Source organism: Clarias gariepinus, chromosome 18 (genome assembly GCF_024256425.1).
Source record: "Clarias gariepinus isolate MV-2021 ecotype Netherlands chromosome 18, CGAR_prim_01v2, whole genome shotgun sequence".
In the NCBI taxonomy this organism is placed as follows: Eukaryota; Metazoa; Chordata; class Actinopteri; order Siluriformes; family Clariidae; genus Clarias; species Clarias gariepinus.
In genome coordinates this window covers 6,523,667-6,548,327 of record NC_071117.1, presented here as the reverse complement: position 1 = coordinate 6,548,327, position 24,661 = coordinate 6,523,667, and the positions used below count along the sequence as shown (strand labels likewise).

General features: G+C 36.0%; 1 protein-coding gene across 1 annotated transcript; it reads right to left on the bottom strand.

The window, feature by feature from the left end:
• Positions 1 to 12,557: 12,557 nt before the first annotated feature.
• LOC128507010 (adhesion G protein-coupled receptor L3-like) lies at positions 12,558 to 24,340 on the bottom strand. Its single transcript, XM_053477624.1, has 9 exons — positions 24,292 to 24,340; positions 23,231 to 23,347; positions 21,748 to 21,908; positions 21,441 to 21,599; positions 13,625 to 13,849; positions 13,432 to 13,542; positions 13,212 to 13,228; positions 12,744 to 12,888; positions 12,558 to 12,656 (listed from the first exon to the last, which is right to left on the bottom strand). The coding sequence occupies exons 1-9, from the start codon at positions 24,338 to 24,340 to the stop codon at positions 12,558 to 12,560; spliced, it is 1,083 nt and encodes a 360-aa protein (XP_053333599.1).
• Positions 24,341 to 24,661: the final 321 nt, after the last annotated feature.

The following is a 24,661-nucleotide window of genomic DNA, read 5'->3' as shown; positions in this document are numbered from 1 at the left end:
CCTCCTTGTACTAAGTGGTTGCACTGAATTGCAGGGGTTATAGTCACTTTTCCAGACATTATAGTAAAAAGACAAAGGTTACTACTATACCATCATTATTTTTTGAAATCCCAATGAGATCCATATCCATAGCGGCATTGCTTGTGATGAGCGTCGGGGTTTTGGCTAAGTTGTCATATTGTCTGACCGCAAAAACTTGAATCTCTGGAGAGAAATAAATCAGGAGTGTTTGTCCGTGTTCAAACATCAATAAGGATAAAAATAGCCAAAAAGATGAAGTAAGAAGGAAATGTTATGTATAAAGTTACATAACTATGAACATATAGTATAAGATGGCATTTACTAGCAGATTCCATACCTAAGCTTGGGAGAGTGATGTTAGTGGGTTTATGGGTACGTCGTACATCATAGGTATCCTTAACTAGTTTTGATGCCAGTTTCTCAATTACATTCATCAAAAGATTTCCATAAGATCTCCGCTTTAATTGGGTCATAACATCAGTTGTTAGATGCATTATTGTGGTCAAATATCTTTCCACGGTCTAGGCGATAGACAGAGAGACTTTCATGAGTTTATTAAATGAAATGAGCATGCTGTCCACAATCGGGAACTAACATCACCAAACGCTCTTTACCTTCTGTTGTAAGTAGTGAGCTATGTTATACTGAGTTCGGTTCAAGAAGTCCATTACGCACAGTTCTGTCAAATAAATCTGAAGGAAAATAGTCATTTTTTGCACCTACTAACATGGTTTTTGAGAGATGCAAAAAAAAAAAAAAAAAGGTAAACCCAGACAATATCCACATTAACACTGGTAGAACATGGGAAACTCCACACTGCTCAACACCACTGTGCCATCCGTTAACTGTATATGCTTCATATATGTATAGATATACTCTACCATGCATGGATTGGTCTGACTGATTGGCAAATGTAGTCAGGTGATTACAAGAGCACACACTAGACGTTTTCCAGGTGTTTACAAGAAAACATGTGTCCCATGTGTTTGTCTCCCAGTCCATACAGAAGAGGAAGGCCTCAGGGTCTAATGGCTAGCCAGTTTAGAAAAAAAATAAAAAATAAAACAATATCAGTATTTAAAAATAATTTTAAAACATTACTTATTGTCATTAAAAAACATTGATTGATTGTTAAATGCTAAAATAATAATAACTGTAATGTGTGTGAGGATGAAGTTGGCTGGGTTAGTGAGGTCAGTTTTGGTGGTGTTGGGACTTGTTGCTGACACCACACAAGACATGACAGTGGTTTTATTTGCATTAGTCACTGAGCTGAAGAAGCTAGGTTTCAGGATGTCTGCCACATTGGCGTAGCTCATGATCGCCATCGCAGATGATCTTGAATCTAATTTAAAGAGAAAATTTTAAGTTCTTAAAATTATGTCTGAAAATGTGTCATTGTGTTCTTTAACATGTTAGCACAAAAAAGATAAGTAGCTATGTATTATGTTGCTTGTCTTTGTTTTTGTCTTTATATCCTATTTTAATTTCTAAAAATTACCTTGTTAAGACCTTGAAGCAAGAACTAGTGAATGACAACATACAGTGGTGTGAAAAACTATTTGCCCCCTTCCTGATTTCTTATTATTTTGCCTGTTTGTCACACAAAATGTTTCTGATCATCAAACACTTTAACTATTAGTCAAAGATAACACAAGTAAACACAAATAATTAAATGATGGTTTTTATTATTTAGGGAGAAAAAAAATCCAAACCTACCTGGCTCTGTGTGAAAAAGTAATTGCCCCCTCAACCTAATAACTGGTTGGGCCACCCTTAGCAGCAATAACTGCAATCAAGCGTTTGCGATACCTTGCAACGAGTCTTTTACAGTGCTCTGGAGGAATTTTGGCCCACTCATCTTTGCAGAATTGTTGTAATTTAGCTTTATTTGAGGGTTTTCTAGCATGAACCGCCTTTTTAGGGTCATGCCACAACATCTCAATAGGATTCAGGTCAGGACTTTGACTAGGCCACTCCAAAGTCTTCATTTAGTTTTTCTTCAGCCATTCAGAGGTGGATTTGCTGGTGTGTTTTGGGTCATTGTCCTGCTGCAGCACCCAAGATCGCTTCAGCTTGAGTTGACGAACAGATGGCCGGACATTCTCCTTCAGGATTTTTTGGTAGACAGTAGAATTCATGGTTCCATCTATCACAGCAAGCATTTCAGGTCCTGAAGCAGCAAAACAACCCCAGACCATCACACTACCACCACCATATTTTACTGTTGGTATGATGTTCTTTTTCTGAAATGCTGTGTAACTTTTACGCCAGATGTAACGGGACACGCACCTTCCAAAAAGTTCAACTTTTGTCTCGTCGGTCCACAAGGTATTTTTCCAAAAGTCTTGGCAATCATTGAGATGTTTTTTAGCAAAATTGAGACGAGCCTTAATGTTCTTTTTGCTTAAAAGTGGTTTGCGCCTTGGAAATCTGCCATGCAGGCTGTTTTTGCCCAGTCTCTTTCTTATGGTGGAGTCGTGAACACTGACCTTAATTGAGGCAAGTGAGGCCTGCAGTTTTTTAGATGTTGTCCTGGGGTCTTTTGTGGCCTCTCAGATGAGTTGTCTCTGCGCTCTTGGGGTAATTTTGGTCGGCCGGCCACTCCTGGGAAGGTTCACCACTGTTCCATGTTTTTGCCATTTGTGGATAATGGCTCTCACTGTGGTTCGCTGGAGTCCCAAAGCTTTAGAAATGGCTTTATAACCTTTACCAGACTGATAGATCTCAATTACTTTTGTTCTCATTTGTTCCTGAATTTCTTTGGATCTTGGCATAATGTCTAGCTTTTGAGGTGCTTTTGGTCTACTTCTCTGTGTCAGGTAGCTCCTATTTAAGTGATTTCTTGATTAAAACAGGTGTGGCAGTAATCAGGCCTGGGGGTGACTACAGAAATTAAACTCACGTGTGATAAACCACAGTTAAGTTATTTTTTAACAAGGGGGGCAATCACTTTTTCACACAGGGCCATGTAGATTTGGATTTTTTTTTCTCCCTTAATAAAGTAAACTTTATTTAAAATCTGCATTTTGTGTTCAATTATGTTATCTTTGACTAATAGTTAATGGTTTTTGATGAGCGGAAACATTTAAGTGTGACAAACATACAAAAGAATAAGAAATCAGGATCTATATCAGAACTGTATCACCAATTTGACAGCAAAATGAGATAAAAGCCATTTTGGACTTCACTCATTCTGGCAAACACAACTGCAGGCATATTTATCCATTGATACCATGATGTTTCAGGTGGAGTTATTGCATTTTGAAAAAATCATGCAAAATTCATTCTGATACAATCAAAGCAATTATGATGTGAAACTTTGCCATTTAAGCTTTTTGTGACTTAAATAAGCCATGTACAAAATATAACAGTTTGTTGTACTTCTTGCTTCTTTTAAAAACACTTTCTTTTACTTAACACTGCCACAATGGAGATATCTAATTTTGCTGTCAAACTGTTTATATGTTTTAGTATTAATAATATAAATAATATAATAAAAAAATACAAAAATAAAATAAATATATATATATATATATATTTTTTTTTTTTTGGTATATGTGAGTGAGAAGCAATCTCTTAAAAGGCAGTGAAAGACTGTTTCCTGTATTAATTGGTGTTTTTGCGCATTATTATTATTATTATTATTATTAATATTATTATCTAATTACAAACTTTTGTATTATGGGACTTTTATGTTGATTTATATTTCCAGGCTCATTTCAAATTATCAGTTGCACTTGGCCTATTAAAGATACATTATATTTTTGCATTCACTTGCAACTACTTAGATTAGTCTATCTATTTAAAATCTGTGTCTCATCTATTCAGTTAATTGTTTTTGGTAAGCTGGTTTGTACATGTTCATTATGCATCTGAATTTGTGCTGTACCTCTAACACCCTTACATGACAATAAATAAATTAATTAATTAATCGCTAAGGTACTACAAATACTGTAGTACTCTGATAAAAAAAACAAAAACTAAACTTAAAACAGAAAAGATTAAATATAAAGGGATAAATAATAATTTACCATTGTCTGTCTTTGGAAGGTCAACAGGATTGATATTGACGGATACATTCATGGATACAGTGAAGGATGAGCCATAAAAGTACTGATCAGGTTTAGGCCCAAACACAACAACTAGAACATCTGGAAAAACATGAATCAGTGTTAGATGTTTAAGATCTATACTAATAAAGCATTTTTACCACACACACACACACACACACACACACACACACACACACACACACACACACACACACACACACACACGCGCGCGCGCGCACACACGCACTCTCGCACACACACACACACACACACACACACACACACACACACACACACACACACCCACACACACACACGCACGCACGCACGCACACACACACACACACACACACACACACACACACACACCAACCCTTTGAAAATTCAGATGCATTGTTACAAATATGACATGCCTAGATTTTGAACAGAGACTGTGATATAGTTAATGGAGTTTGTTTTATTTGCCAATGTAGACATCAGTTTCTTATTCTCATCCAACACAGCTTTTCCAAAGGATGTTATTATAGGATTATTTTGGGCAGAAGCATCGTTCATCACACAAGTTGTAAAATCCATTATTATTATCAGCAAACTTTCCACAGTCTGTCAACAGCAACAGAGACAATAATAGTTACATAGTTACATTTTATTTCAGACTCATATCATACTGTATTTAGATTGATCGTTTTGATATTAACAGTAAAGAAATAATAAGGCCGAACAGATCTCACTTCCTTAGGTAAAACGCTTGGTGTGCAGGATTTATTCAGGTAGTAATCCAGGTAGTTTGTTACACACCCTGCAGGAAGATTAAACTAGGGAAAAAAAAAAAAAAAATATAAGGCACAAAGCAGATAAATGTAATATTGATACATTTTCTGATGAGAATATTAAATGAAATGGTCATAAAGTCTGTGCAAAATGTTTCTGTCCACTTCTCACCTGCACGTTTCCATTTGTGTTACATGGGCTTTGGTTTTGCAACTCAAACACACACTGTCCTGCCAGATTAAACTAGGGGGGAAAAAAATTGCCAGCTACTAGAATGTTTTTGCATTAACGGTTTCTAACATGATTAGTTAATATTATTAATTCATTAATTATAATAAAAAATATTTTAAAAGTTTTAAATAAATAAATTATTATTAAATAAAATAATTTATTATTATTATTATTATTATTATTATTATTATTATTATTATTATTGATATCACATTGATTGGTTCATTTAACTAACTAAACAACTTAATTATTTTTAGTTAATATTACTGTGGATTTATTTCTCCATCTTATCTGTAGGACTCAAACTTACCGGGCAATTTTTAAGCCATGCCAAACTGTCACCTAAAATAAAAAATAATAAAAATACACACACACACACACACACACACACACATACATGTATTTTTTATATATGAATATTTGTGCTTTTATCATTTATCATTTTGTAAACTATCTAAACTAAATTTAATTTGTGCTGTTTTTTTATATATTAATGTATATTGTCAGGGATGAATCAGTGACAGGCATGTGCCCATATCTTTTTTCGCCCCTCGCTCACTCCAAAGGTTCACTTGGCATGCGGCCTCTTCTTCTCCAGGTATGTAAAGGGGCAGGCTTTAGTACTTTATGTTGTCTGTTTTTTATAGAGCTTAAATAGTTTTCTGTTAACTTATATAGTAAATACAGGAATTGTCTCAGCTAGTCAGCTAATTACGTTTCTTAGTTAGCTAGTTAGTTTTTTGTTTAATTATGTTGTTAATTTATGCTGTATGTAGCACCTTGGTCCTGGAGCAACATTGTTTCATTTCACTTTTTACTAAACTGTATATGGTTGAAATGACAATAAAAGCCTACTTGACAACTTGACTTTATATCTGAACAAGCCAGATAGATTTGACAAAATACTGAGGAGAGGTAACATGAGGACAGGTTCATTGCCATCATCTGGAATCCTACATACTAAAACCATAATCAACTAAAAGAATACTTGGAAGAAAATAACATTGTGTGGTGCTGTTGCAGTAAAACATCCAGTGATGAGGTGGTGTGGCGCTACTGTTATCACAACATCTGATCTAATGCAGTTCTGTAACCTTAGTCAAGTGATTGGAATTATAAACAACTACTGCACTGGCTGATCATGTACTTTGTCAAAGTATGTCTTTTAATTTGCTTAGATGTTTAAAAAATGTTGATCTGAGATTTTTAAGATTTTCACATGCAATAATATCATCAAGGAAGCAGTAGCTCTGTGAGCCACAATGCAAAAATGTGTGATTAATGAACAAAATCATTCTATTGGGCTAAAAGTGACTCAACTGTCAACTATTATAATCATAATTATAACTATAATTATAATAATTATTATTATTATATCCATGTAACTTTATATAAAAAAATAACAGTTTGACTGCAACATAATATATATATAAAAAATATATATATATATATATATATATATATTGTACGTGCATGTTGTTCACAAGTTCTGACGCGTGTCTTTTGTTACACAGTGTCACTGACGACTCCAGACGTTTCGTTGTTTTCCTTGTCTCTTGTTTATTTTTAACATCAAAGTACAACGGTTGTTAAATGTTTTTTTTTTTTTTTTTTTTGGCCAGTTTTTTGTCATTTTCAAGTAAAACCCAGAAGTTTTCATGTTTTAAATAATAAGTGATCTTTCACACTACATAAATTTTCATGTAACTTTTTTTTTTTCATACAGGTCACAGTTTCAGGAAATAATCACATGTGCATGTATTCTTCAGGTGTGTCAGATACTTTTGACCCATTAAAGAATGTTTGAACTTTAGTTTGGAAGTTACTTACTGGAAGATGCAGCATAAACTGTAAGAGCTGTTAGTAACAGAACACTAACTTCTAGAGGAGAGACACACAAATGGCATATTAACACTATTGACAAGGTGTATGTCTGCTATACACTTCTCACTCAGCTTCCATGCTCTAAGTTTTTAATGTGTTAGTAATTCACTGGGATACTACTGCACATAATAATAATAATAATAATAATAATAATAAATGAATGAATGTGGTAGGCAAAAGATTTTCCACAAATTTAAAAAAATATTTTTTACATAGTTTCCCTATTTTTTATTGTATCATAATACTACAGTAAACATAAGAGAGAAACCTAGGCATGAAATATTAGTTAGAATATGTAAGATCCACTGCTTAAATCAAACCAAAGTTCAACTCACTTGAAATACACTTGTAAGTTGCCAAACGGGGTTCATCGCCCCATTTAAAAATATCCTTTACTTTCAATATCCCATTTTATTTCCTATTCCCATTCCCACCTCATACTATTATGTAACAACATGTAAAATACTTACTTTTTAATAGCACAATCATTTTTGCAATTGATTTAGGTGAAGTCTGCTTAGTAGTCCATGGACATATTCTTGTTGAAAGAGAGAGTGAATATGAGTGTGACTATACAAATGGAACTGGATATTAAAGTTCTTCTTTGTGCGAACTATGATCATTTGCATGTGGCATATAAATGTGTGTGCATCATTGTTAATGAATAACACATTTGCTTATGTATTTACATTAGAACTGCGCAAGAGGAAGAATATATATATATATATATATATATATATATATATATATACATACACACACACAGTGGTGTGAAAAACTATTTGCCCCCTTCCTGATTTCTTATTCTTTTGCATGTTTGTCACACTTAAATGTTTCTGATCATCAAACAAATTTAACTATTAGTCAAAGATAACACAAGTAAACACAAAATGAAGTTTTTAAATGATGGTTTTTATTATTTAGGGAGAAAAAAAATCCAAACCTACATGGCCTTGTGTGAAAAAGTGATTACCCCCCTTGTTAAAAAATAACTTAACTGTGGTTTATCACACCTGAGTTCAATTTCTGTAGTCACCCCCAGGCCTGATTACTGCCACACCTGTTTCAATCAAGAAATCACTTAAATAGGAGCTACCTAGAAGTAGACCAAAAGCACCTCAAAAGCTAGACATCATGCTAAGATCCGAAAAATTTAAGGAACAAATGAGAACAAAAGTAATTGAGATCTATCAGTCTGGTAAAGGTTATAAAGCCATTTCTAAAGCCTTGGGACTCCAGCGAACCACAGTGAAAGCCATTATCCACAAATGGCAAAAACATGGAACAGTGGTGAACCTTCCCAGGAGTGGCCGGCCGACCAAAATTACCCCAAGAGCGCAGAGACAACTCATCCGAGAGGCCACAAAAGACCCCAGAACAACATCTAAAGAACTGCAGGCCTCACTTGCCTCAATTAGGGTCAGTGTTCACGACTCCACCATAAGAAAGAGACTGGGCAAAAACGGCCTGCATGGCAGATTTCCAAGGCGCAAACCACTTTTTTTTTTACATCTGGCATGAAAGTAACACAGCATTTCAGAAAAAGAACATCATACCAACAGTAAAATATGGTGGTGGTAGTGTGATGGTCTGGGGTTGTTTTGCTGCTTCAGGACCTGGAAGGCTTGCTGTGATAGATGGAACCATGAATTCTACTGTCTACCAAAAAATCCTGAAGGAGAATGTCCGGCCACCTGTTCGTCAACTGAAGCTGAAGCGATCTTGGGTGCTGCAGCAGGACAATGACACAAAACACACCAGCAAATCCACCTCTGAATGGCTGAAGAAAAACAAAATGAAGACTTTGGAGTGGCCTAGTCAAAGTCCTGACCTGAATCCTATTGAGATGTTGTGGCATGACCTTAAAAAGGCGGTTCATGCTAGAAAACCCTCAAATAAAGCTGAATTACAACAATTCTGCAAAGATGAGTGGGCCAAAATTCCTCCAGAGCGCTGTAAAAGACTCGTTGCAAGTTATCGCAAACGCTTGATTGCAGTTATTGCTGCTAAGGGTGGCCCAACCAGTTATTAGGTTCAGGGGGCAATTACTTTTTCACACAGGGCCATGTAGGTTTGGATTTTTTTTTCTCCCTAAATAATAAAAACCATCATTTAAAAACTGCATTTTGTGTTTACTTGTGTTATCTTTGACTAATAGTTAAATGTGTTTGATGATCAGAAACATTTTGTGTGACAAAAGAATAAGAAATCAGGAAGGGGGCAAATAGTTTTTCACACCACTGTATATATATATATATATATATATATATATATATATATATATATATATATGAGACATTTAAAGAAAACACAGTACTGAGATAAACCTTTGGAATATGAATTCATCCAATTTATTTTGTACAAACAAGTGTTTCACATCACATCCCTATTTACTCTCCCAATTATATTGCTTTTTGTGTCCACAGTGCTGGATTTACTGGGCAAATCCACATGTATACACTATGTAGCATGAGCTTGGGAATGGTTGTTAAACTCAAAGTATGTAACAACAACAAAAATATACTAATATTAAGGCTGTTTTATTTATGTTTTATGTTGAATTTATGCTGGAAGGTGCTGCTAAAAGGGTAAAAAAATAAAAGGGTAAATGCATAGTGTTAAGAGGTGCACGCTAGATGATTGCAGCAAATTTTTTAACATGACTCTCTTTACAAGAATCTGGGCACACTTTATCTTAAGTGTGCTAACTTCAGCTTTTCTTTTTAATACTCTTTGTCCTTGCCTTTGTCTCGAGCTTGGACTTTGTATTTGTGCCCTATTACTGGAGTGACTCACTCTCATACCAGGTGCTAGCTAATGCTAAAACATTTAAGAGAAAATGCTAGTTAATACAAATGGCTAAGATAACAAAAATAAAAAAATAAAACCAAGTTGCATTACAATGCAACAAAGAATGAATATTTAAAAATGTAAATTTAAACCTACGTGCATAAAGTAGTAAAACTGCTGCTAAACTGAGCCAGTTCCTGTCTGAAAATTGATGGTGAACCAGTATACCTAATTAAAGTTTGAATTTGACAAAACAACGTGCAAATCATAAACTAGGAGCTGTATCATCCAGAGGAATTAAGAGTTAGTGCTTGAGCCATTGCTGATAATAGGTTTCCACTGAGCACATGCTACTGTAAGCACTGCTAGACTCAGTGGTAGACCCATCTGTGGGGAGACAACCGACCATCTGCGACTAAGTGGCCAACCCCACCCCGGAACAGCTATAACTACCTACATTCTTCTTGACAGACTTTCTTTAAAATTGACACCCAGGAAGTGGTTTGATAGATATTGTGCTAGTATTGAAGTAGACATTGACAGAAATTTTATTGAAGTAGACATTGACAGAAATTTCAATTTCAAAAAAATAGACACAAACACAAGCTCAGTATCAAATCAGTGACCCAGAGATAGTTCTTCTTCTTCTTCTTTTTCTTCTTCTTCTTCTTATTATTATTATTTGTAATTAATTGATTGATTTTTTTTTAGTTTGGCTAATGGCCTTTAACTGAAGAAAGGACTAAAAGGAAATAAAACACTAAAATTAATTACGGTTTTTGATACAAGGTAGGATATATTCTGACAAACCAATGTAGAGCATAGTCATAGTAAAATTATATTGATTAATAAAAAAAAAAAAATATATATATATATATATATATATATATATATATATATATATATATATATATATATATATATATATAGGCCTATATATAAGGATTTGTCTAAATGTACCTTTAGGTGGCACTATAATGCACAAATTTCCCAAATTCCCCTACTATAGGAATTTCTTGGAGTATTCCTAATGTAAAGCTAAAATAAGTGAACTGATGGATCTGAAGTCATTTGACAAGAAACAACTGTGACACAATCAGAGTATGACATCATTTTATTTAATTGCTATTGTGCTTAACACAAGAGAGATAGAGTAACTTATGTTATGTTATGATTGTTATTTAAGCGTTTCCATGTATTCACAAAGAATGTACTATGATGTGTATTACATCTTTGCTAAACGGTTTATGGAATAGTATGTGTTAAGCTTAGTTAAAAAAATGTGTTGTATTCTTAACATTTTATTTAATTATTATTTATTAGAAGTAGTAAGTGAACTAATATTTATTAGAAGTAATGATTTCTATTATTTATCAGAAATAGTGATGTACCTTTTTTTTCATTTAAGGCTATTGACCACTTAGTTGAATCCACTTTGAATGATTGTTGTGTAATGTGCAAAGCTGTCAGACACAAGAATTAAAAAATGATTCTAGAGTTGATCCTCATGTCCCCTGTAGTTGGCTAATGGCTTTTTTCGAGTTTAAAGCAGAAGCTGATGTGCAAATTCCCAGATAACTCGACACCTAATGTATTGTATTTATGGTTTTCAGTTCAAGCAAAAACTTTCACTTCTTTTACATTTTTTTTTTTTGCCAAATTACCATGGCATTTGAAAGTTAACGTTTAGAGAACAACTGGAGAAAGAAAAAAAAAAATCTATTTTAAAATTATTTAATATGAATGGTTTTTCTATAAAATTAGAAGCCTGAAATAGAACACTTTTAAACAGGAGTGATGGCATATAGAGTTTGACTTGACCAAACACCATGAATGAGTAAAGGATATTGTCCTAAAGGACTAAGATAATTTGGCTAAATCATCTCTAGAGTGCAGTATAATTCATAAATTAGTAAAACAGCAGATAACATTTGAACTTGATCCTACATTCTTTTTGACAATCTTTCACAATCTTAGGGATTTTTTATCTGTTTTTAATTTTAATTTTCTCTCACAAATTTTGTCAGATTGTAATAAGTTTTAATTACAGAATCTTACGATCTGTTAAAAAAAAAGAAAAAAAAATGTTTCTTAACTTTTGTTAATGATGTTTAGTCCATAATTTAAAAACAAGTTTGTTGACTGAGTCACCAATAAATAAATAAGGCAACATTGCACCAACAGTCTGGAATTTTTTCTTTAAATTTGCTAATCGTTTTAGTAACATCTTGTCCAGTAGTGGTTCCTGGGCAAACCCCCCTCAAAAGCTCACAACTCACAGCACCCCCCCCCCCACCCACACAAAAAATGCCCCATTTACTGTGCTCTATTATTTTATTCAGACATTATTATTATGCAATTATTACATCTTATTATTGAGAACAACATGTATAAATGATTCTATATAAGCAAGCAACTTAACATTACAGCGAGATATTATTACAGACATAATATTACACCCATAAATAGATGACATAGTTTTTCCTAATTAAATTTTCTCTTAAGTGGGCACCTAATGGCTTTGACCTTATTTACCCAGCCCCAGTTAAGAGTCAGGACTAAACCATTTCACCATTGGGTGCTTAGACTGGTAATATTATTCTTAACAATTTCACACAAAACAGAAGAATAAAATGTGCCTGTAAAGTACAGTATATATTCACAATATTATAAATGAGCTGTGGTTTATTTGCTAGTGCTTTATTGTGTGCTTGGTCTTACATGTTGCATTTCTGTATAAAGTTAAAGCTTTTTAGAGTTTTTAGAGAAAAATACATACATTTATTCATCATTATTATTGTGATTTCAGTTTTGTGTCTCCTGAGTCTCCCTGAATTCCGAAGTAGTCCCAGGGTTTTGAAAGTGGAAAATCTTTCCCAGAAACTTCCTGTACTGCTGCCTGACCTGGAAGAGAAAAATAAAAAGTCTGCAATTTAAGTAGGGGAGGCAGTTTAAAAATCATTAAATGTGTACAGTAGCTTGAGCGCTGACCTCTTGGTTGAGGAGACAGTGGACGATAAAGATAAATGTGCCCTGTTGGGAGTTCAGGAACAGGAAGATGTTGTACAAAACCTCATTTTCACTGGGGATGAGGGGGAATATCCAGTAGCAACCGAGGATGATAAACTGGGCCAGGCTTTTAAACATCACACGCATTATGAATGTAGAGTTATTTGTGTTACTCCTCTGCAGATTCTCATTTTTCAGATGTTTCATTGTAATGATCAACGTGATGATGATGGTAATGAAAAGAAGAATATTTGACTGCACATAATAGTAAAAAAACAAAAATAAATTGGATCAATTAAAAAGCTCCATCAGATCCTCCTTAGCAACCATGAAGAAGCTTATTTATTTATTTATTTCAAATGGTTTAAATGGTTTTGGTTTGTTAATTAACGTCTATAGTACGTACTGCGACGAAAAAAAGTATAGGAATGTTAAAGTTCATGTCCATACTCTGAATGTCCCAGCATCTGCCGAACGAAAGACATATAGGTCACTTTAAACTGACATTAATATAAAACCTAAAAAAACTAATCTTCCATCACACTTACTCTTCATTAACAGATTTTAACGGTGTAAATACAGAACACACAATCAGCACTCCTACGGGAACTATGTATCCAATCATATTCAACCATTTCCAGCTTAGCCCATATTGTAGGTTTGATCTGACCTTCCATAATTTTTTCACAAGCAGGAAGAGCAGCACAGTTTCAATGAACATCCACACTAATGTAGAGATAAAGAAGAACCATCGCACCCCTATCGTAACTGCACAGGCTTCCTGGAAAGATGGGACAAAAAGGTTAGGAAATAAAGAAGCACCGATTTTGCTAATGGTGTGTACAGGGGGCATCAACACTCACCGGGGACTGGAGATGAAGCTGGAAAAGAGGTTTAAGCAGGTCAAGAAGGTGAAAGAGCAGGAGGTTTAAACATAGGTTTATTAAAGCTGTGTTGTTGTTTCTTGTCTGACAGCAAAAAGCAAATGTCAACAGACACAAGGCTAGGAAGACAACTCCAAATCCCTGTGCAACGGACATGTTTAAGACTGAATCACAGTGCAGGGACACAGTGACTCCAAATAGTGTCTAAAACAAACAAATAAAAACATGCAGAGCAAGAGAGGGTCAGAAATGTTTTCTGCAGGACAGGTGTTTTCAAATTATGTATTTACATTATGCATTCGGCTAAAAATTAGTTAATTAATTTGGTTATCAATTTGTTCACTTTAATTGCAAGAAATAATTATTTGAATAGCATTTACATTAAAAACTGCCTTACGTTCTCAACCAGTCACAAATTAGAATTTAACATAGCTCCCAGTATTACATCCCAAACACCCCTACTGCATATACTGTATTGTTTCTTGTTAACCATAATATTACAGTGCAAAATATTATGCCCAGTATTCTGTTGGTCTCCTGGTGCCACCAGAGCAGCTCCAGCCCCTCAAAAATGACCAAATTGGCAACAGGACCTCTTGCGGTGTTCAGTGGTGTCTTGCACCCGAATGTTAGCAGCGGATCCTTTGGGTGCTGTGGGCCTTAGGGTGGGGCCTTGGTGGATTGGACTTGTTTGTCCGGTGCATTCCATAGATACATAGTCAGCCCAAGATTCTGTATTATTCTCTTCACCTCACAGTGGTCATGATGTTACGGCTGATTAGTGTATTTCTGTGTAACGGGTCGACCCTTGTGCACGGGTGGCACCACAGACATACGGACACAAGGCGAGGTCTTACGGGAAAAAAAGTAAAATTTTGTTTAGGAGAAATAGGGTAGAAAAGGATTAAAAGGAGGGAGGAAGGAAAAAAGTAAACAAAGGACGTGGATGTGTGCATGTATAGGTCCGGTGGTCCCAGCTGGCATGCAAGCCAGGGGCAGTTCTAGAGCAGGGGCACGGGGTGGCACCGGCCCTCCATAAAACATGATTGCCCCCCTGGTGCCCACCCAATATCAATTGGCAAATGTACTGTCAACCTGACAATGCCAAGCGTTATTGAACCAGAGTGCCGTCAATTTATTTCACCCTGATAGCATGTTTGTTTGATGATTTTCACATCACTGATCAGGACTAACCGGCAGATTATTTAAAAGAGATGATTTGGCAGCAGTGCTCACTACCACATAAATAGTAAACAGATATAATGGGACAGAAAAGTCTTTAGTCAGCCACCAATTGTGCAAGTTCTTCCACTTAAAACCATGAGAGAGACCTGTAAGTTTCATTATAGGTATACCTCAACTATGAGAGACAAAATAAGAAAAAGAAAATACAGAAAATCACATTGTATTGTTGATTTTTAAAGAATTTATTTGCACATTATGCTGGAAAATAAGAATTCGGTCACCTACAAAGAAGCAAGGTTTCTGGCTCTCACAGACCTGTAAATTCAGAGGCTCCTCTGTCCTCCACTCGTTACCTGTATTAATGGCTTCTGTTATCAGTATAAGAGACACCTGTCCACAACCTCACACAGTCACACTCCAAACTCCACTATGGCCAAGACCAAAGAGCTGTCAAAGGACACCAGAAACAAAATTGTAGACCTGCACCAGGGTAGGAAGACTGAATCTGCAGTAGGTATGACTATGCTCCAGCTTTGCTACCGTTCGGACGTTCCTGCTTACTGCTCTGCGCTTTGCTTGCTTTGCTCCCTATATCTGTACTTTTCTTTGATTTCTACTTCAGCAGATCAGCACAGTGCTCAATTTTGCTCAAACAAAACATTTTTGGCACAAACACTAAAATTAAAAACTTTTTGTGATTGGACGGAAAGGGGACTTCTTTCTCCCACTGCCAGCAGCTTACATTCCAGAGACGAGAAAACACAGCTGCCTACTTCAAACAGACGAGAAAGAAAATGCCTTTTGTGGAATCTACCTGCTGCAGGACCTGCCAAACACTTTTACAAAGGATTGCAGTTCTTGAAACAAAGTTACTTGCTGGACTTCCAAAACAGGCAGAACAATCAGCAGATCATCATCATGGACCACCTCAGCATACGGCTGGTGAGTCTCGTAAATCTAGCAGGTATCAACAGTTTATACCAAGTGTAAAGGAACATGTCGAAACTGATCGACAGATTCATCGGTGGCACAAACAGGGAGCGAGACCCAAAGGCACTCGAGACATCAGATTGTCACGAGTATCTCACATTGCTGCAATAGCATCCTCTTCCCCAGATATGGCTATAAAAAGACTTGCAAACACTGGTATTTTGCCACCCCCTATTCATCTTGAAAACAGATTTAAAGTGTTAATGAATGTGGGTTAGGAAAATGTGACTGAGTATGGATTGGATCAGCCAGCAATTAATGTCGCTACCAACAGGCGCTCAAAGTCGAGCAGACAGCGGCATTTAGCTCAGAGCGAAACCGAGGTTAAGACTCTGATAATCGAGGACTCAACTATCAGAAACATTAGCAGCAGAACAACAACATCATGCTGCTTTCCTCAAGCAACCGTCTCTGATGTGAACAGGGAACTTCAGAACATTCTGACGGAGCACAAGACTGCAAACAGAATCATTATCCACGTGGGGAAAAATGATATTCGGAAAGAGCAGTCGGAACTCCTAAAGAAGGATTTCAGTGAACTCTTTGAAACACTTCAAAGACTTAAAGTTCAGTCTCTTATCAGTGGACCACTCCCAGCAAGGGGAACTAACATGTTCTCACGGTTACTTGGGCTGAACACATGGCTACAAAGAACCTGCAATTCAAAAGAAGTCAACTTCATTGACAACTTTAATCTTTTCTGGGGCCATAGACAACTGTTTAAACTGGATGGTCTCCACCCAAACAAACTCGGTGCAAGGGTGCTAAAGGAAAATATCTATTTCTCCCTCTATCATCCTTCAGCAGAGAAAGGCACATGTACGCCTGGGAGAAGTATGAGTGACCACAGACAGTTATCGAGTCATCAAGGGGTTAAAGAATCCCACAAGGACATTGATAACACCACGCAGCCAAAACAACCACTGCTCATGGACACCCCGGCTCAGTCCTGCCCACAGAGCTCATCATGGACAGACTGTGACATACACCAGCTTCAAGATAACCTTCTGGAAAACAGCCAGGAAATTCAAAACAATATACTACAGCCACGGGAAACACCAGAACCAGAGCCCATCTCACCAGACACAGTATCCCTCTCTCCAGCTTCTCCACTTCTAAGCTTCTCACAGAAAATGGAGGAACTGGTGTACACTGGGACCAAACTCTCCCACTCTTTTGCTGCAAGCCCCCAGATGCCAACTAAAAAACAGCGAGCTCTTCGACCACTGCCGCAGCGCCAAGGCTCGAACCCCCCTCCTCCATCTGGTCTAGGTGAAATGAAACAAACAGATAGCAGCTCTCAGTGATGTGTGTCGGGTCCCCGCTATGATAGCAGAAACATTTACAAATGTTTACAGAACAAGCGGGAACCCAGTGTGCCTGTAGCTTTCTCTATCTCTGTTCTATCACGTGATAGAAAGCCCAAGGCCTTCTTAAGCCGTACAGCTGATCCATTTAATCTCCGACCTGTTATACATCAAACTAAGATTACTGTGGGTAATGAGTAATGCCAAAAAGTAATGCCATCAAGGTAGCATTTTTAAATATTCGCTCGCTAAAAAATAAATCATTTCTAATCAATGATTTGATCACCACGAACAAATTGGATTTTATGTTTTTTAATGAAACTTGGTTAGATGATAGCTGCAGTGCAACAGTCCTAAATGAAACAGCGCCTCCTAACTTTACTTTCATGAGTGTCTGCAGAACTGCTAGGAGAGGCGGAGGTGTAGCTGCTCTATTTAAAGATGTCTATCAATGCAAGCAAATGTCATTTGGTCAGTATTTGTCTTTTGAATATCTAGGTATATTGCTGAAAGGTTCCCCTACGCATTCTGTTTATCATTATTTACAGACCTCCAAAATATTCTCCAGACTTTATTGAAGAGTTTACAGAACTGCTATCAATGATTTCCTCAGAGTTTGACTGTTTTGCCATAGCAGGGGACTTTAATATTCACATTGATAATGTAGAAATCAATATTACAAAAGAAATGATAAGTGTTTTAAACACTTTTGACCTGATTCAGCATGTGCACGGGCCACACATAATCGTGGACACACTCTAGACTTACTCATCAGTAAGGGTCTAAATATCTCATCCATTATTATAAAGGACGTAGCACTATCTGATCATTTCTGTATTTTCTTTGATATATTGATCTCTGTTACCACCGAATCTAGATCTGTGTCTATCAGAAAAAGATGCATTAATGAGAACACAAGTGCACTATTTATGAAGGCTATATCTTTAACACCAAGCATTTCTGCAGACTCTGTTGATCTTCTCCTTGATTCCTTTAACTCAAAAGTTAAGAATGTTATTGACGATATTGCTCCAGAAAAGGTCCGAAAGGCGGGCAGACAGAAATCACCACGAAGAAAATCAACAGCAGTTCAGAATATGAAAAGACAATGTCGAAAAGCTGAGCGGATGTGGCGGAAGACGAAACTTGAAATCCACTATAGCATCTATAAAGACAGCCTTCGTGCTTTTAGTGTGGAACTAGCCAAAGCTAGACAGACCTTCTTCTCAAACATTATAAACAGTAATATAAACAACACACGCACTCTTTTTGCTACTGTTGAGAGACTGACAAACCCACCAAGTCAGATTCCTATTGAAATGCTCTCTGACAGCAAATGCAATGAGTTTGCTTTCTTTTTCTCTGAGAAAATCAGTAATATTAGGAGGGCTATTAACACATCAAGTTGTGCAGGGATTAGAAAAACTGAAACACAACCTCACAAAACAGTTACTATGTCTGTCTTTCAAGCAATTGATAGCAAAATCTTGAAAGAAACAGTACAGCACCTCAAATCGTCAACCTGCGACCTTGACACACTTCCTACATCTTTTTTTAAAAGTGTGTTAAACTGTTTGGAAACAGATTTATTAGAAGTGGTGAACACCTCACTCCTTTCTGGGACTTTTCCAAACTCTCTGAAAACTGCAGTTGTTAAGCCACTTCTAAAAAAGAATAATCTTGATAACTCCGTATTAAATAACTACAGACCAATATCAAATCTTCCTTTTACAGGTAAGATTATTGAAAAGGTTGTCTTTCATCAGGTGAACAACCATTTAAACTCAAATGAATACCTAGACAGTTTTCAATCTGGTTTCCGAGCGCATCACAGTACAGAGACAGCGCTCCTAAAGATAATAAATGATATTCGTTTAAATTCTGACTCCGGCAAAATATCAGTGTTGGTACTGCTAGATCTCAGCGCTGCGTTTGACACTGTCGATCATAACATACTAATAGAAAGACTGAAAAACTGGGTCGGGCTTTCTGGGATGATACTCAAATGGTTCAGGTCATACTTAGAAGGGAGAGGTTATTATGTAAGTATGAGAGAGCACAAGTCCAAGTGGACGTCCATGACATGCGGAGTCCCACAAGGCTCAATTCTTGCACCGCTCCTGTTTAGCCTATATATGCTCCCTCTTAGTCAGATAATGAGAAAGAACCAAATTGCCTATCACAGCTATGCTGATGATACCCAGTTTTACCTAGCCTTATCTCCAAATGATTTTAGCCCCATAGACTCCCTCTGCAAATGCATTGATGAAATTAACAGTTGGATGTGCCAGAATTTCCTTCAATTAAACAAGGAGAAAACTGAAGTCATTGCATTTGGAAACAAAGATGAAGCTCTAAAGGTGAATGCATACCTTCACTCTAGGGGTCAGATAACAAAAGATCAAGTCAAGAATCTTGGGGTGATTCTGGAGACAGACCTTAGTTTCAGTAGTCATGTCAAAGCAGTAACTAAATCAGCATACTACCATCTCAAAAACATTGCAAGAATTAGATGTTTTGTCTCAAATCAAGACTTGGAGAAACTAGTCCATGCCTTTATCACCAGCAGGGTGGATTATTGTAATGGTCTCCTCACCGGCCTTCCCAAGAAGACCATTAGACAGCTGCAGCTCATCCAGAATGCTGCTGCCAGGATTCTGACTAGAACCAGAAAATCTGAGCACATCACACCAGTCCTCAGGTCCTTACACTGGCTTCCTGTAACATTTAGGATAGACTTTAAAGTACTTTTACTTGTTTATAAGTCACTTAATGGCCTAGGACCTAAATACATTACAGATATGTTCACTAAATATAACCCTAACAGACCGCTCAGATCGTTAGGATCGAGTCAGTTAGAAATACCAAGGGTTCACACAAAACAAGGGGAGTCCGCTTTTAGCCATTATGCTGCCCGCAGCTGGAACCAGCTTCCAGAAGAGATCAGATGTGCTAAAACATTAGTCACATTTAAATCTAGACTCAAAACTCATCTGTTCAGCTGTGCATTTATTCAATGAGCACTGTGCTACGTCCGAACTGACTGTACTATTTTATGTTTAAAAAAAAAATAAAAATTTAACTGTTTTATTTTTATTTTAAATTATGTTTTTATTAGTTTTAATTAGTTTTTTTTTATTTTAATTAGTTTAAAGATTTTTTTTTATTTTAAATGAAATGTAAAAGTTTTTGTTAAAATGTCTTATTGCTATTATCTTATATTTCATTTCATGTTTATTTTCTTTTCTTTTATGTAAAGCACTTTGAATTACCACTGTGTATGAAATGTGCTATACAAATAAACTTGCTTTGCCTTGACTAGGTAAGCAGCTTGGTGTGAAGAAATCAACTGTAGGAACAATTATTTAAAAAATGGAAGGCATACAAGACCACGGATAATCTCCCTCGATCTGGGGCTTCATGCAAGATCTCACCACATGGGGTCAATAAGATCACAAGAACTGTGAGCAAAAATCCCAGAACCACAGGGGGGATCTAGTAAATGACCTGTATCAGGCCATGTATCATGAGATTTTGAGTGAAAAACTCATTTCATTAGCAACTTCCATTCCAGCTTGTAAATAGAAAATCTTTGGAGAGAGTTAAAAGTCCGTGTTGCCCAGTGACAGCCCCAAAACATCACTGCTCTAGAGGAGATCTGCATGAAGAAATGGGCTAAAATACCAGCAACAGTGTGTGAAAAACCTGTGAAGACTTACAGAAAACATTTAACCTCTGTCATTGTCAACAAAGGGTAATTAACAAAGTATTGAGATGAAATTTTATTATTGACCAAATACTTATTTTCCACTATAATTTGCAAATAAATTCTATAAAAATCCTGCAATGTAATTTTTATTTTTTATTTTATCTATCATAGTTGAAGTATACCTATGATGAAAATTACATGCTTCTCTCATCTTTTTAAGGTAAATTTTAAATTTTATTTGTAAAATTTGTAAATTTTACTTTATTAGTTGGTTTTATGAATAAATGGTCAAAAATCTTTTCTCGAAAATAGTAAATGATTTTCAGGCTCTTGTGGCAGTGCTACATTTAACAACACTACCCATATTAGCGCACTGACCATTGCTCAAGACTTAATGTTTTCAAAACCATTATGTATTTCTAATTGAATCTGATTTCCATGGGCCTCCCCCTGACTGGTTCAGGGTCCCCCCTGTGCCCTATTGTACAATTAGTTTCAGTTTCTTACTTAATTTCTAAACCTGATGTTTAATTACTGATGTCTTTACCTACATGTAGCCAACATTTTCACCAACTAAACAGATACATAGGTACTGTTTTCTTACCATGCATGGTTCAACCTCTATGATGAGAGCAAACACTGACAGGTCATCATAGGAGCATATAGTGTGGGTGGAATTATGTCGTATAGCAGTAGAGCCAATTTCAACCCATTTATTTTTATTCCAGTACACACATGAAAGTTGACCGTGAGTGTCTAACTCCTAACCAATAGAGAATATGCAAAAAGATATTACATGATTACAAAAAATATTTTTTTATTTGATGTAAGAAAATTAATACACAAATACATTGAAGGGGAGCGATAGAAGAAATGCAATTATTGTGTCTGCCAGGGACTGCAAAACTTACTCTGTGTTTAAAGGTGATGTTGACTGGTTGGGTGAACCATGTGCTGCGCGTTTTAGGAAGTGTTGCTGACACCACACTGGATATTATAGTTTTCCTTGTGTCGCTATGTTTCAGGATGTCTGCCATGTTACCGTAGTTCATAAAAGCCACAGCAGCCGATCCTAAAGTAACAATTAAGTTGTTTAGAAAAATAGCTCTCCAGTGTCACTCTAATGAGGATGGGTTCCCTTTTGAGTCTGGTGCCTCCCAGGGTTTCTTCCTCATACTGTCTAGGGGAGGTTTCCTTGCTTCAGTTGCTTCAGGCTTGCTCATTAGGGACGGGTTTGTTTACCATCTAGGACTTTTTGCACTATGTTCTTTTTGTTTTTTATGTTTTGTAAAGCTGCTTTGAGACAATGTTTATTGTTAAAAGCACTATACAAATAAAACGTATTTATATTGAATTAAAGTTTGAATACAGCTGCAGTTTTAAGCTACCCAGATATTTAAATTTCATGACTCTTGGTCAGTGGTTATATAATGGCCTGCATTAAGTTAACCTTCAAAACTGATTAGAAACCATGTGTACCTTTGACCAAATTGCTTGTAAACTAAATAGTATTAGTCATGCAGATTTATTGTTTTAATTATGTGTATAATTTATGTTGTGATGTTATGATGATCAAGGTTTAAAAATCAGTTGAAAAGCCATTTAGCTTAAAAAGTATAGTAAGATGGGGTAGGGGTGTAATGAGCCTGCAAAACTATTAGGTTTCTTTAATTTCATATTAATTGCCTGAAGTGATTTACATTTACATTTACATTTAGGCATTTGGCAGACGCTCTTATCCAGAGTGACTTACAAAAAGTGCTTTAAAGTTTACATCATTGGATACATACTTACACTGGAATAACTAGGTTAATAACTAAGTGCCATTAGTCCAACACAACTGGAAAAAATCTGCTTTTTTATGCTAATGGGAAACAATCATTGGCATTACACAAGATCTGACATGATCTCTCAAACACAATTTTATCCATAAAATTTTTCTTTAATAGTCAGAATAGAATTAATAGTCAGTCTATCTATCTATCTATCTATCTATCTATCTAGCTAGCTAGCTACAGTATCATCTGCCTGCCTGCCAGTTACTTCTCACCTAGTGAAAAGAGCCTAGCAGAGGTTATTGCTGAAAAACTCAGGCAGGCCTACTTACCACCACCACGCTTGACAAACAGCAGAAGTTAAATTGTAAACAGGGCAACACAATAAGCTAAGCTGCATAATTACTTTTGTTGGAGTAGATGCTGAGGGGGTTATGCATTTGTTGGTTTATGTTTGATTATACTTGATTAACATTGTATTTGTTGTTATGCCATTCTGTGTATGTTTTCCATCTGTTTGCACACTTATGATTAAGCAATTACTAAAATGCACTTACTTCACCTCAGAAGAAGAAACATTAAGTAGACGATATTACTTATGCCAGTGTTAGTACCATACCTCTATTATTCTTTGAAATTCCAATAAGATCAATATCTATGGAAGCGTTTGTTGTTGCAAGTTGGGAGACGTTGTTTGAAGAAGGATTAGGTTTAACCACCACAGAAACAAAAACTTCTGCAAAGATATAAGTGTGAGTTAGTTACTAACCCTTTAGTAGAGTACATTTAGGAACAAGAAAGGCTAAGAAAAGTATATATATAAAAAAAAACAATAATAAAATTAAAATTCTACTTAGAATCGATTTAAGTTCTTTTTACAAAGAAGTGACAATGAGTTTATAGGCATCAGGGTATAAATTAATATCTCTTAGATTAAACAAATTTGTGAAGTTATAATTTTAGTAAGTTAATTGTGATGACATATGATCTATGTGGGGTGTTCAAGTCAAACCAGGACTTGTCATTAAATTTATGGTGTAAAAGTGATTGCCAGAAGACTTCAATCACAGTATGGTGATGGGACTCTTAGCCGCAGTAAAACGTTTGAATAGGACAACCATTTTAAAGAAGGCTGTATGTGTGTGAATAATAATCATTACAGGTGGCTCTGAGCCCACTGCAGTTGTTCCTGTGAACATTCAGTAAGTAGAACGCCTGTTCCTTGAAAATTCGCATTAATGGGTGAGACGGATCTGTCTGCGAGAACTATGCACACAATATTTCACCATTTTTCTCTGTCATTGCTGCACTTGCACATTGCAGGAACTCCCCGTACTGTCCTGACCTCACTTCAAGTCGTTTTCACATGTTTGAGCCATTTAAGGAGCTCCTGGGAGGCTGTCATTTCAGACATGAAGGCTCCGGCATATAGCGAAACGCTGGGATAAGTGCATTTTGTAGAGAAATTAAGAGAGTTTCATAGCTGAGTGTTTAACTGTGTTCTATTATTTTGCATAATCAAAAGTCCTGCTTTGACTTAAACACCTCATATATAAACAGGTTCCATACCTAAATTTGGGAGAGATAAACTGATGGTGTTGTTGTCTGTTTTATTGACGAGTGTAGACACCAGATTCTTTGTTAAATTTAACACAGCATTCGCATAGTATGTCAGATTACTTTGGTCAGTTGTGGTGCTCGTCACATAAGTCATAAGGTTCATTGTCATGTTCAAATAACGTTTCACGACCTAAACAACAGTCAGAGAGATGCAAAGTGACTACATTACATTTTTAAAGAAAATGACCATCCAGTTACAAAAAGCCCTAATTATAATCTTGTTATAAACAGGAAAACAACAGAACCTCATATGTCTCACCTTCGGCTGTAATAATGGAGTTGTCCTGTACTGATCTTTTTTCAGTAAATTCTCTACGCAAGGGACTGTCAAGTTATTCTATGGAAAAAATAATTTGTTTAAAAATAATAAATAAATAATTATACATTATATCATGATAATCTAGATTTCAGAATAAAACATTTTTAAATC

Coding starts and splice junctions, on each gene's coding strand:
- LOC128507010 (XM_053477624.1), bottom strand. CDS start 24,340: ATGACAATGAACCTTATGACTTATGTGACGAGCACCACAACTGACCAA. Junction 23,348..24,291: donor GAGCACCACAACTGACCAAA/GTAATCTGACAT, acceptor ATATCTTTGCAG/AAGTTTTTGTTTCTGTGGTG. Junction 12,657..12,743: donor ACTGTCTCCTCAACCAAGAG/GTCAGCGCTCAA, acceptor TTTCTCTTCCAG/GTCAGGCAGCAGTACAGGAA.